This window comes from Lontra canadensis, unplaced genomic scaffold (genome assembly GCF_010015895.1).
Source record: "Lontra canadensis isolate GAN:19392208 unplaced genomic scaffold, GSC_riverotter_1.0 scaffold105, whole genome shotgun sequence".
Classification (NCBI taxonomy): Eukaryota; Metazoa; Chordata; class Mammalia; order Carnivora; family Mustelidae; genus Lontra; species Lontra canadensis.
Genome location: NW_022631099.1, coordinates 2100521 through 2112659, shown reverse-complemented (window position 1 = coordinate 2112659; position 12139 = coordinate 2100521). Strand labels below are relative to the sequence as shown.

The window sequence follows — 12139 nt, the reverse complement described above, 5'->3', positions numbered from 1 at the left end:
CCCACCATACTACCGAGCTGGCCTCATTCCTCTGTGCTAGGAAGTGGGACCAAGAATCTACTTCATCCATTAATGAGGAATAAGAATCCAACTGACTAAAACATTTCTTGGGAGATGAAAACTGCAACAGGACAGAAGGGGAACAGGCAGGGAGCAGTGGTTACAAGCACAGCCTCTGGAAGCAGCCTATGTGGATTTGAATTCCATCACTTATTTGCTGTATGGCCTTGGACAAGTCCCTTCACCTCTCCGTCTGTCAGTTTCTGGATCTGTCAAATGGAGATCATAATAGTATTTGCCTCACAAGACTGTTAAGATGATCAAAAGAGTTAATATATGCAAAGCACTTATAATAGCAACAGATATTCAACAAACTCTTAGAAGTACTAACTATTAGGGTGTACTTCCTATAATTTCAGAAATTCACAGAAGAAAACACTTTCCTCCCTTTCTCAGAACCCATTACAATCGAAACGCCTAATGTTTATTGAGCATCTCCAAAGTACCCACATCCTGTACTAAGCATTTTATATGAATTATCTCATAAGTGGTAGGGATTAATTATTCCTACCTAATAAGTAAGGAAATCAAGGAACAGAGAAATTAAGTGTTTACACAGCTGGCTAGATGCAGAGCTAGGTTCAGACTACCACGCCCGTGCTCTTAACCACTTGCCTCCCACAAACCAAACTTTTTGCTTGTAAAATAGTGGGAACGCTGCTTGCTGTATTTCTCTCACAGGGTTGTTTTGAGATCCACTAACAATAGAAGAAGCAGTGCTTTGGCTATTTGTACAGGGCTGACAAATTCCCCTGACAGGGAAACTGGCATGTGTCATGGCTCCATCCCTTTGCACATTCCCATCCCCCCACCCCTTCTCTGCTTGTTGAACTCATTTCTTGAAGACTCGGCTCAGATATCAGCACTTAGATTTTTATTCTAACAATGGAGGGATTTAAGCAGGGGGTGGCGTTTTGAACGCAGACTTGGTTTTGAAATGGTGACTGACTGCTGTGTGTTGCGGGGAGAAGAGGGGAGGGGAGAGGGATAGAATGTAGCAGGGCCAGAGCGAGTACGGGAAACCCAGATCGAAGGCTACGGGAGGAGCCAAGGGAGAGAGGGTAGTGGAAGCGGCGAGGAATGGTGGATTGAAAAGTTATTTAGGGCAGAGAATCGACAAGGAATGGAGGAGTATTTAGCACAGGACAGGGAAGTGCTAAGGAGGAATTCTGGCTTGCTCGCGGATGCTTGTTGAGTGAATGAACGAATGACCCCATGGAAGTATTCCCGACAGAAACCCCCGACCCCGTCCTGTTCCCGCGGCTTCTGGAGCTGTGAGCACAAGTGGATGGGTGGGAGGGAGGAGAAGAAGAATGGGTACAGAATCTCCGTGCAGTAGCTGCCAGATTAGACACTTCTGGCTCTGGTTTGAGCAGGAGGCGCGGAGAGGCGGGCAAGAGTTTCCTCTGTCTGCCCGCAGTCAGCACCTCGCCCCTCCACCCCCTCCACCCTGGACGCGCTGCGCCCCTGTTCGCGCCCTGGAGGACTTGGCTCCACGCCGGCGTCTCGGGGTGCGGCGCGGCGGCCCACCCCTGCAGCCCTGACCCGCCCCGTCCGGGCGCCCACCCCGCCCAGCGCACTGGAAGGCTGGGCGGCGGTTCGGTGCGGTCCCGGAGCCAGAACCCGGGGCTGCCGGGTGAGTCCCAGGGTCAGGCGGGCCCTCTGCCGCGGCGCACCTGTCCTGATGGGCGGCACCGGGTCAGTGCCCTCCCCGCTCCAGCGGGTCCCCTTCCCCGCCGCGCCTTCTCGCCCAGGGTGTGGGTGCGGGTGCTTTGTCGCGGGGTTGCCCGGGAGTCGCGAGCAGCAAGTGCGCGTGGGTCGAGAACCCGCGCGTATCCCCGCGGCGGGGCTGCGCGGCTGAGCGCGGGGCAGCAAGTGGATCTGAGCGTGCGGAGCCGAGCGCCCCGGCGGCGGGCGGAGTGCGGACGCGCGCGGCCAGCTGCGGGGCAACGATGCGCGCCGGGAACTTTTCGCCCGGCCTGGAAGTGCGAGCGGCCGCGCCGGAGGGGGCTCCCCGAGGCCGCCGGGAGGGAGGCGAGCGCGGGTGCCCGCCGCCGCCCCTCCCCCACTTCCGCCGCCCGCGGCTTCCTCGTTCCCGGCTCCCAGGGCCAGGCCGTCCCGCGGGAGCCCCGGCGGCGCAGCCCCACCCCGGCCGGCGCGGCTCGCTCCCACGCCCCCGCCGCCGTCTAGCCGGAGCCGAGCGACCGAGGCAGCGGGGGCGCGGGGCGCTGCAGGTAGGGGCTCGGCGGCGGGGGCGCAGAGGCGGCGGGCGGACCAGGGCCGGGGGCCTGCCGCACCAGCCGAAAGCCCGGGAGCCCTCGGCTGCCTCCTCCCCCGGCCGCGGGCGCGCCCCGGCCCTTTTTAGGGAATTTTCTCGCTCCCGTGGACTCCAGGGCGGGTGGGGCGGAGACTGGCAGGGCGCTCTGCATTTGTGGGGCTCCCCGGGCTCCCTAGACCTCGTCTCCCTTCTTCCAGCGCCTTTCGTCGCGTAAACAACTCCCTTCCTCTCCCCGACCCTGGCTCTGCTACCTCCTGGGGACAGCCCCTCAGGTCTCGGGAGATGGATGGGGTTAGGGGGAGGGGGAGAGGGGGCGTCCTGGCACCCCCGGCCCGTGGGTGCCCCCACCCTCGTCCTCTCCCTCCCCCTCCGGGCCGCTGGAGCAGACGGCCCCAGGGGCCCCGGGTATTTTTAGCGCTGTGACCTGGGCGGCAGCTCGGAGAGCCTTTCCCAGGAATCGGCGTCAGCGCCTCCCTCCCCCGCGCTGCCAGCCGGCGGCCACCCGGTCTCAGCACACTGTCTTTGGCCCTGGCTGGCCCAGTTGGGTTTGAATCCCTCGCCGTCCGCAGCAGCGCCTTGTGGCGCGGGCCGGAGTCTCCGACACTGGGTCCCAGGAATCGAGGGAGGCAGGCTAAAGAGGATGACAAGCTGGTCCTCAAGCCAGATGCTCCCTTGTCTCCGGTGATGGGCTTAGAGCGCGCCGCCGGAAGGAGATGGAGTGAATTCGAGTGAATGTATAGGGCCTCGGCTGGCGCAGAGCTCTGGTGTTCTGGAAAGCTCTCCGCAATGGGGACCCCGGGGGCCTGGTCTAAATTGGACCCGGGACCCGCCCTTCCAATTGCTACTCACTGACTAATGGGGATAGAAGCCTGAGATGTGTCAGGGGAGAGAGGTGCTCAAATAAAGGGCTGGGGAGTAGGGAGAAGAAAGAGATGGGGGTGGGGGGCCGGCTCGGAAGAGCACAGTGTCCGGGCTTTACATTTTACGGAGCACCTGCTCCAGCAACTGCTGGGTTGTGTTTGAGGCAGGTAGGACTATTAAGTCATTTTCGGATGGGAAGACTGAGGCTGGAAAGATGATTTCCTTAGGGGCAGAGCTGAGTCTGGAAGTCAGGTCTGTGACTTCAGAGCAGGGTTTGGAGGGGATGGTGGTGATGGGATGTGGGCGGGAGAGGGGCTGCTTTAGTCTTTGGGTTTGGAAGGCTGGGCATGAACCAGAGTTGCAACACTTGAGCACCCTGAGATCCCCATCTGACTGTCTTACATGGCCTTCTGAGGGGAGGCTGGGTCTGTTGGAAGTGCCTCCCTCTTTGAGGCTGGACCAATCCCTCCAACCCCTCTCACAAGGCCGTGATAGTGAGACTTGGCTGTTGGCCCGTTCCCTGAATACAGAGGAGCTTCTTCTGCCGTGCCTGGAACCAGCATCCCCTTTGTGGGGCCAGGCTCAGCCCTGCCTCTCTCTGAGACTTTCTTTTAAGGGGGGGAAGGAGGTGGTCAAGTGCGGTGGCGTCCAGGCTGCCACGCCGGGATGGTGGCTGTAGAGGGGTTCCCCGAGCCCAGGCTCCCGTTGTATTCCCGCTCAACTTCATAGCTGTACGTGCTCTTCCACCTTCCAGGAGCTGACATGGACCCAAATCCTCGGGCAGCCCTGGAGCGCCAGCAGCTCCGCCTTCGGGAGCGGCAGAAATTCTTTGAGGAAATTTTACAGCCGGAGACAGAGTTTGTCTTCCCCCTGTCCCACCTGCACCTCGAGTCGCAGAGACGTAAGCTCTGAGTCCTGGGGAGAGGGACTGGGGTGGAGTGGGGGGATAGGTCTCATAGGTCCTGAATCCTGGGAACCTCTTTCCTTTGTTTTTTCGGCCCTCGAGACTCCTGTCTCTGGACCTGACATATATCTTTGACCCTCCGAGGGGTTCTGGCCTGCCTCCTCCTGACTTGTCCCCTTCTTGATCTACAGCCCCCATAGGTAGTATCTCCTCCATGGAAGTGAACGTGGATGCCCTGGAGCAGGTAGAATTTATTGACCTTGGAGACCAGGATGGAGCAGATGTGTTCTTGCCTTGTGAGGACCCTCCACCAGCCTCCCAGACATCTGGTATGGCCCTTGGCTTTGAGGACTTGGGCTCCAGTTAGCCAGAACCGGGTGGCAGGCTCTGGAGTGAGGCTGCAAGGCAGGGCTGGGGAAGTGTACTCGTAGGGTCTGGAAATGTATTTTTCTTTCTTTCTTATTTTTTTTTTAAGATTTTATTTATTTATTTGATAGACAGAGATCACAAGTAGGCAGAGAGGCAGGGAGAGAGAGAGGAAGGTAAGCAGGTTCCCTGCTGAACAGAGAGCCGGATGCGGGGCTCGATCCCCGGACCCTGGGATCATGACCTGAGCCGAAGGCAGAGGCTTTAACCCAGTGAGCCACCCAGGTGCCCTGAAATGTGTGTTTCTACCAGTGAAACAGCTGTCTATTCTGATTTTAGGGAAGTCGATCCCGAGGGGAACTGGGTGACAGATTTCCAACCTAAAATTTCTGGGAATGCCCCAGCCCCATTTAGGCTTTGTTAATTTTGCATTTGTGAAATTAATCTGATTAATTCATGTCATTAAAATAATATAAAATATAAATATTTATATTATATTTATATTATAAACATATATATAAAATATATAAATATATAATATATATAATATATATAAATATAAAATATAAATATATATAATATTTATATTATATAATATAAATATTCATAAAATATAAATATTTATATTAGATAACTTAAGCCATTTTAGTCATCTTTTATGAGTATTTACTGAGCACTTTTTTTTTTTTTAGGTTGCTAATACAGTGGTCCATTAGCTCAACCCTTACAATGTCCTATTAGGTGGTATTACCCCGATTTTATAAAGGAGGAAATTAGACTCAGACGTTGTCACACAGCCAGAAAATGGAAAAGCTGGGTTCACACCGTGGCTGTGTCAGTCCGAAGCCCATCTGTTGAGCCTGTAAGATAGATATTCTCTTATTTAAACTGCTGCTCTTTATAGATGGCCTATTGCATGCCAGATATTCTATACTCATTCTTCGATTTTATCCTCAAAACTCTTCTGGAATATAGGTGCATATCACATTTTTAGAGAAGATTCGGTCTTTGAGGGGGAGAATGACTTGCTCATAGCCCCTGGGTAGCAAGTAGGTGACATAGGTAGAGCTTGAACTCGGATTGATCGACCTGACTCTAGGGCCCAGACATGGTGTAGTGAAGTAGAAGGAACTGGGAGTCCAGAGACCTGGCTCTTTGTGGACTGGCTCAGTGGCTGGTCACTCCCCTGCCCTTCTCTGGGCTTCAGCCTCTCCTGGCCAGACCATCTCTGAGAGTGCCCTGAAGCCCCATTTGTGGCCCTGACCAACTCTTCTTTCTGGGCAGGGCTGGATGAGCACCCAGAGGAGTTGAGCCTTCCAATGCCGACGCCAGACAGGACTGCATCCCGCACGTCCTCATCATCTTCTGACGACTCCACCAACCTGCACAGCCCAAATCCCAGTGACGGCGGGGCAGACACGCCCTTGGCACAGTCTGATGAGGAAGAGGATGGGGCTGATGGAGGGGCAGAGCCTGGAGCTTGCAGCTAGCGGTGGGCCTCCATGTACAGACTGACCGAACCGGCTCTTCTCCACAGGAGACCATAGGCCCAGCCAGAGCCCTTCAGAGAAGACCAGACTCTTTACTTGCAGTAGGCACCAGGGGGAGGCAAGGACAGTGGGATAATGCACTCTCTGGGAATTAACCGTCCTGCTTTACTGCTAACCTTTCCTGCTACAACCCTCCCACCAGTTTTTGGCTTCCCCCTGAGGTAGGGCTTACAGGCGAGGAGATGGGAGATGAGGCAGGACAAGATGCTACTGCTTTCCCTCGCACCCCTCCCTCCCCCACACTATCCTGCCATCTTCTGATAGTGTCTCCTAAACCAGTGTCTCTAAGTGGACGTGAGCTCCTTAGCACGCCCTGAGTAGTGGTACTCCAGCTGTCCTGCTCCCCCACATCCTGTTTGGGAAAAGGGCACAGTATAAATAATAAAAAATAATCCACCAACCACTCCCCTTCATGTGTCACGTTGCAGAGATCTCAGACCCACTCTGTGTAACCAACACCATCCCTCCATCTCTTCAAGAAATAGTTCTTGAATATGTGTGCCAGGGATTTGGAAAATAGTTTTTTTTTTTTTTTTTTTAAGATTTTATCCATTTATTCGACAGAGAGAGAGATCACAAGTAGGCAGAGGCAGGTGGAGAGAGGCGGGGAGGCAGGCTCCCTGCTGAGCAGAGAGCCCGATGCGGGGCTCAATCCCAGGACCCTGGGGTCATGACCTGAGCTGAAGGCAGGGGCTTTAACCCATGGAGCCACCCAGGCGCCCCGGAAAACAGTTCTGAACAAGACAATCTGCACCCCTGCCTTCAGTACCTGACTCTCTCTCTGGCGGAGAAAACCAAGTAAACGTCACGGTTCACGGGCTAATCAGTAGCATGATGAAGAACAACTCTGGTATCAGAAAATAGCTCATGTGGTCACCGAAGAGCTGATTTTTAAGCTGAGATCCAGAGACTGAGTAGGAGTTTGCCAAGTGGGGGCTGTAATCCCAGCAGAAAGAGCAGCCTGGGCAGACGGTAAAGGGAGAGAAATAGCTCTGAGGAACTGAGAGACGTTCAGCGGGGCTGCACTGTTGCAACTGGGGACAAGAGGTAGGTGAGAGAGGGGACACTGACCAAGGTTACTCCTGAAATACTTGGAAGCCTATATCAAGTTTCAATTTGGCTGCTAGTAAAAGGTCAGAGGCTTAATTTATTTCCTCATATTAAAGAAGTCCAAAGTTCAGGGCTACATGGCTGCTCTGAGGTCCTTTTTGGCTCTTTTTGCTCAGCCGTCCCAGCCACAGGGCTCGAATTCCCATTGACGGCTCCTGTTTGAGATGGCTGTTGAAGCTTTGCCCATCATGTCCTTGAAACGGAAGAAAGTGGGAGAGAAACTGGGGACGGGCAAAGCACAGCCTGCTGTCGATGTCCACTTCAGGACGTGTCCTTGGAAGTTCTAACCAGTAGCGTCCACTTTCATCCCACTGACCAGAGCTTGCTAATGTGAGCAACGTCTCACAGATGTTTTATAGACACAGGGACACAACATTACCTGGAAGAAAGAAAATTCTGGCCTTTGGAAAGACAATAAGCTTTTTGAGTCAGTGCATCTGATTTCTGACCTTTCACACCTCTCAGAAGCACCGTGGCTACTGGAGAGGTCGGGATGGGCCTTTAATAGAGCATGCTGCTGTTTTGATAAAAATCAGGGTTATGTTTCTAAGGAACAAAAGGACAATAGTCTTTGGATAGGTAACTGGCACTTTACATGTTAGAGGCCATGTTAATGAATCTGAACTTTATGGGAACTAATGAAGGACTACAGGTGGTTGCATTTGCTTGTTAAAAAGGTAATTCTGGCCACAGTGTAGGGAATACGCTGGAGGAGGACAAGCTCAGGGCAGACACCTAACACAATACTCCTGTGCGAGAGATAATGGTAATGATCAGCTTGACTGGGTTGAGGCAGGCTATAAAAAATAAATGACATTCATTCTATAAATATTTATTAAATTAAATGTCAGTGTTAAACATCTGTAAGACACAGAGTGAGGAATGTAGAGTGGAAAAAAAAGTGCCGCCTTTATGGGAGTCGAGTCTAGTGGGGGTCCAAGTGCAAAACTGCAACTCTGACCAGTGCGAGGAAGGAATTAATAACCTATTAAGAGGAGTCATGGGGCATTTCCCTTGAGAAAATAGCATCTGAGATGAGCCCTGAAGGATAAGAAGGAGTCAAGGAAGGGGAGTGAGGGAGGCAGAGGGGAGGGGGGAGGCTCCTCATGGAGTGCTGACTGGAGAGCAGCAGCCTGGATGCCTGGGAACCAGGAGTGGATGGCAGCCAGCTACATAGCGGGATAATGGACTTGCACAGAGGTGGACGGGTTGTAGAAAGGTGGAAGGAATGAAGAGAGAGATTTAGGGGACAGGTTCCAAAAGATTTGACAGGTAGGTGAGAGGAAGAGGTCAGGGTGCCACCATTTTTTCTCCCTTGTGCAACAGGATGATGTGGAGAGTCGTTCTCCCAGATGGGGAGTGCAGGGCAGAGCCAGGTCTTGGAAGAAGGTCGCAAATTTGGTTTTGGCCATGGTGAGCTGGAGGTACTTCTGAGACCTGCAGGAAGACACATTGGGCGGGCACTCGGAGTGTTGGATTTAGAGAGGATTAGGCTGAGAAAATAAGTAGATGGGAGCAACCAGTGTGTAGGTGGTAAGTGAGAGAGTGTGCGTGCCCAGGGAGGGAGGGGGAGTGGAAGGAGAAAGGAGGGTTCTAGGACTCAGCCTGTAAGGGCATCTAGTCATTTCTCACATCAGAAGAAAGAAACCATTCCACCTCCCTTTGTACATCAAACACAACCCATGGGATCGGTGGCCTTCAGCCTAAATCCCAAAGTTCTTTGTGCCACCCAGGCTGAGTGAGTGACGGGCCTGCAGTCTTCCCATAGTCCCAGCCTGCTTCCACCCCTGTAGGAGGCCATTGTAAGTGACAGCTCTGAAGTGCTTTTCCTAGCGCTGGTGAGAAACTTGTGGGAGTTTTGTGCTCCTTTTGTCTAAAAGCCTCTGTGTCCAAGTTGAGATCATCTACTAAACTGGGCCGGGGCTCAGTCTCGTGTGAAGTTTTGCAGTTTTTCTGAGTTGCCTATGATTTTGCTGCACATAAAAGACATGGCCCTGTCCTTGTGCCTTCTCCCTGCCTTTGGAGTAGCAAAGCTCAACCACCTGTCTGACTGTGGCTGAGCCTTCCCTGGGCTGCAGCCTGTGAAGTCTGTGACTCTGCTCTACGGGGCTTCTCAGCTCCCAGGATCACCCTGTTCCCCTCCAAGGCAAATGACGGGAAGCTAGACTAGCTTGGTTGCTGTCAATATGTCGACAAATCTCTTAGTACTCCAGGCACGTGATGCTAAGATCTGTGAGGTTTGGGGCAGGGTGCCTGCCTGGGGACAGGGATCTCCAGTTGTCTGGAGAAGCAGAATTGTGTGTGAGCCTCTGGGGAGCTTCCAGGTCAGCTGCCATGAGCCCCAGCCCTGCCTGGAAAAGTCTAGGGTCAGCGGAGACCCCAGGACCACTTCCTGCTTGGACAATGATCTCTTCTTCTGCAAAACCACAGGGGCTTGGCCAGCCTTCAGAGCCAGCAGCTCCAGCTGACTGTTTCTTGAGGCCACGCAGTGCCCCTGGAGAGGAGAGGATGATCTGGAGCCAGTTCCGAGGCAAGCAGCCCAGCTTTCAGCCTCCAAGCCACAGTGTGGCTATTGCGGGCTTGTCACAGACTCTGGGGAGGAGGGAAGAAGACAGACTCATCCCTTAGAATCCTATCTGTGGAGGAAATAGGAGGGACCACAGCTTGGGAGAAGATTCCCTGGAAGGTGCACACTGTAGTCCCTAAAGAATGCACAGAACCTGACATTGGGAACAGCATGGCAGTGTGGGGACAGTATGAACTGTGCTGTGACTTGTTCATCCACACATTGTTGAGCACCTGGTCTGTGCTGGCTTCCTTGCTTAGGCAACAGGAATACAAAGGTGACCAGGAGCAGATGTGGCCACAGATAACGGAAAGAGAACACGGGCTGTAGCAGAAGTGCACAGAAAACTGCACAACAGTACAAAGGGAGAAGCTAAGTCTGGAGGCGACTGGGTCTTCAATGATGGGGACAGGCAATTTCAAAAGAAGACAAAGCATAGAAATATAAAATAATCATAATGATGACAGCTCCTCTTTTATTTTTTGTTTTAGTTTTTTTGAGGTCCACGGAATAAACTCTAGTCCTGGCTTCATGACAGACTGTGATCTTAGGCAACATCTGAGTTTCTGTACCTGTTTTCCCGTCTGCAAAATGGAGATCACAGACCCTACCTCCAAGAACTGTTTGAGCCAATGATGGTCAATATTATTAAGTACTTACTACAATCTAGGTCCTACATATAAATGAGTTTCTAGTCCTCACAACAACGCTAAAAGGAGGTTCATCCATTTTACAGAAGAAAAGTGATCCTCAGATTGCTCATGCTTCTGGGGATTAGAAGCTGGCCTGGGGTTTTTTCTGACATCTAAGCTCATGGCCTTTATTCCATGTCGAGTGGGAGAAGAACACTAGTTGGAAGTAGAATGAGGGCATAATGACAGGAAGACATCTTTTTGACACTTCCTCTTTGGTTGGTTGGGGTATATCTCGGCAGACCTGTCCAAAACCAAATTTGACTCTTTTGTAGAAGTATGGTTGTGAGTTTTACCAAGAGACGATGAGTGAAATCCTTCATGAATGTGTTTCTCGTAGGGCAGCTGGAAAAACCAAAGCAGGAATTTAACATCGCAACTCCACCAACTCAGTAACAAGGCAAACAAGCCAATATAAATCGTGGGGGATACAAAAAGATTTCAACTCTTCACAAGAGAAAATAAATGTATGGCCAATAAGCATATGAAAAGATGCACAGCATCATTAGGTACCAGGGAAATGCAAAATAAAACCACAGTAAGATACCACTACATATATCATATGGCTCAAGCTAAAAAGTACCCTCAAATTGAAAACAAGAGTTGAGCTGGATGTGGACCAACCAAAACTCTGATATATGGTGGGTGCAAGTATAAAATGATACATTTGGGGAAAAGATCTGGCAGTTACTCAAAAAGTTAAACATTATCTATGACCTTTAACCACTCCTATTTACACAACGGACAATAAGGTATACAGCAACCGACTTCAAAATAAAGACTTGAAAGAATTCAGGTGTTGATCATCAGGAGAATGGATAAACTAAGGTATATTCTTACAATGTGAAACCACATAGCAATAAAGAGAAACGGCTGATCCAAGCGAGAACACGGATGATTCTCAGAAACATTACTCCTGTGAAAGAACTCTTACACAAGAAAATACACGTTCTATATGATGGTTTCACTCACATGAACCTCTAGAACAGATTTTTTTTTTTAAGATTTTATTTATTTGACAGACAGAGATCACAAGCAGGCAGAGGCAAGCAGAGAGAGAGGGGGGAAGCAGGCTCCCCGCTAAGCAGAAAGCCCAACGCGGGCCTATCCCAGGACCCTGGGATCATGACCCGAGCGGAAGGCAGAGGTTTTAACCCACTGAGGCACCCAGGCGCCCCTAGAACAGATTATTTTGTGCGGAAAAATCGATAGTGATCCCCTCTGGAAGGTAGGAGGGGCCAGGGATCGGCTGACAATGGGCATTAACCAACTTTCTGGGGTTTTAGGAATGTTCTAAATCTTGATAGGAGTTTGGTTTACACAGGTGTATGCTTTTGTCAGACTCCGTGAATGTGCACTTTAGAGTTGTGCATTTCATTGTGTGTAAATTTTACACCAAAATGTAAACAAACATTAAGCTTTATTTAGTGACATGCATGCCGACATATTTAGGGGAGAAGTGTAATTATGTCTGCAATTTACCTTATGTTCTGATACCTTTATGTATCAGAACATAAGAGGAATTGAGGGACTTACAGACCATAATGTGATAAAGCCAGTATAGTAAAATGTTAATGGAGGAGTCTATGATGGGGAAATAGGTGTTCATTATAACGGGTGTTCATTCTTCCAACTTTGCTGATGTTTGACATATTTCATGCTAAAGTGGCCAGTTATTTGGGGGTTTTACAGGAAAGCTCTGCACCCCATTTAGGACTGGGCAAATGGACACGCCTAGAAGCTGAGGAAGCC

At 51.2% G+C, this 12139-nt stretch overlaps 2 protein-coding genes across 6 annotated transcripts in view; both read left to right on the top strand.

The window, feature by feature from the left end:
* The window catches only part of SYS1 (SYS1 golgi trafficking protein), a 38571-nt gene extending 34520 nt beyond the window's left edge, over positions 1-4051 (top strand). The window contains exon 3 of the mRNA XM_032838682.1: positions 3954-4051. Within this exon, the coding sequence (XP_032694573.1) occupies positions 3954-3960 (7 nt within the window). The 3' untranslated portion in view covers positions 3961-4051. The remainder of the gene's footprint in view (positions 1-3953) is intronic.
* The window catches only part of DBNDD2 (dysbindin domain containing 2), a 40598-nt gene extending 34175 nt beyond the window's left edge, over positions 1-6423 (top strand). The window contains exons 1-4 of one of the 5 annotated variants that reach the window (XM_032838688.1): positions 1568-1696; positions 3954-4100; positions 4295-4432; positions 5754-6423. In XM_032838688.1, the coding sequence (XP_032694579.1) occupies positions 3962-4100; positions 4295-4432; positions 5754-5959 (483 nt within the window). In that variant the 5' untranslated portion in view covers positions 1568-1696; positions 3954-3961 and the 3' untranslated portion in view covers positions 5960-6423. Of the gene's footprint in view, positions 1-1567; positions 1759-2159; positions 2295-3953; positions 4101-4294; positions 4433-5753 lie in introns of those variants that run through there. The other 4 variants (XM_032838683.1, XM_032838685.1, XM_032838684.1 and 1 more) reach the window with 4 other exon arrangements.
* The last annotated feature ends 5716 nt before the right edge of the window (positions 6424-12139 follow it).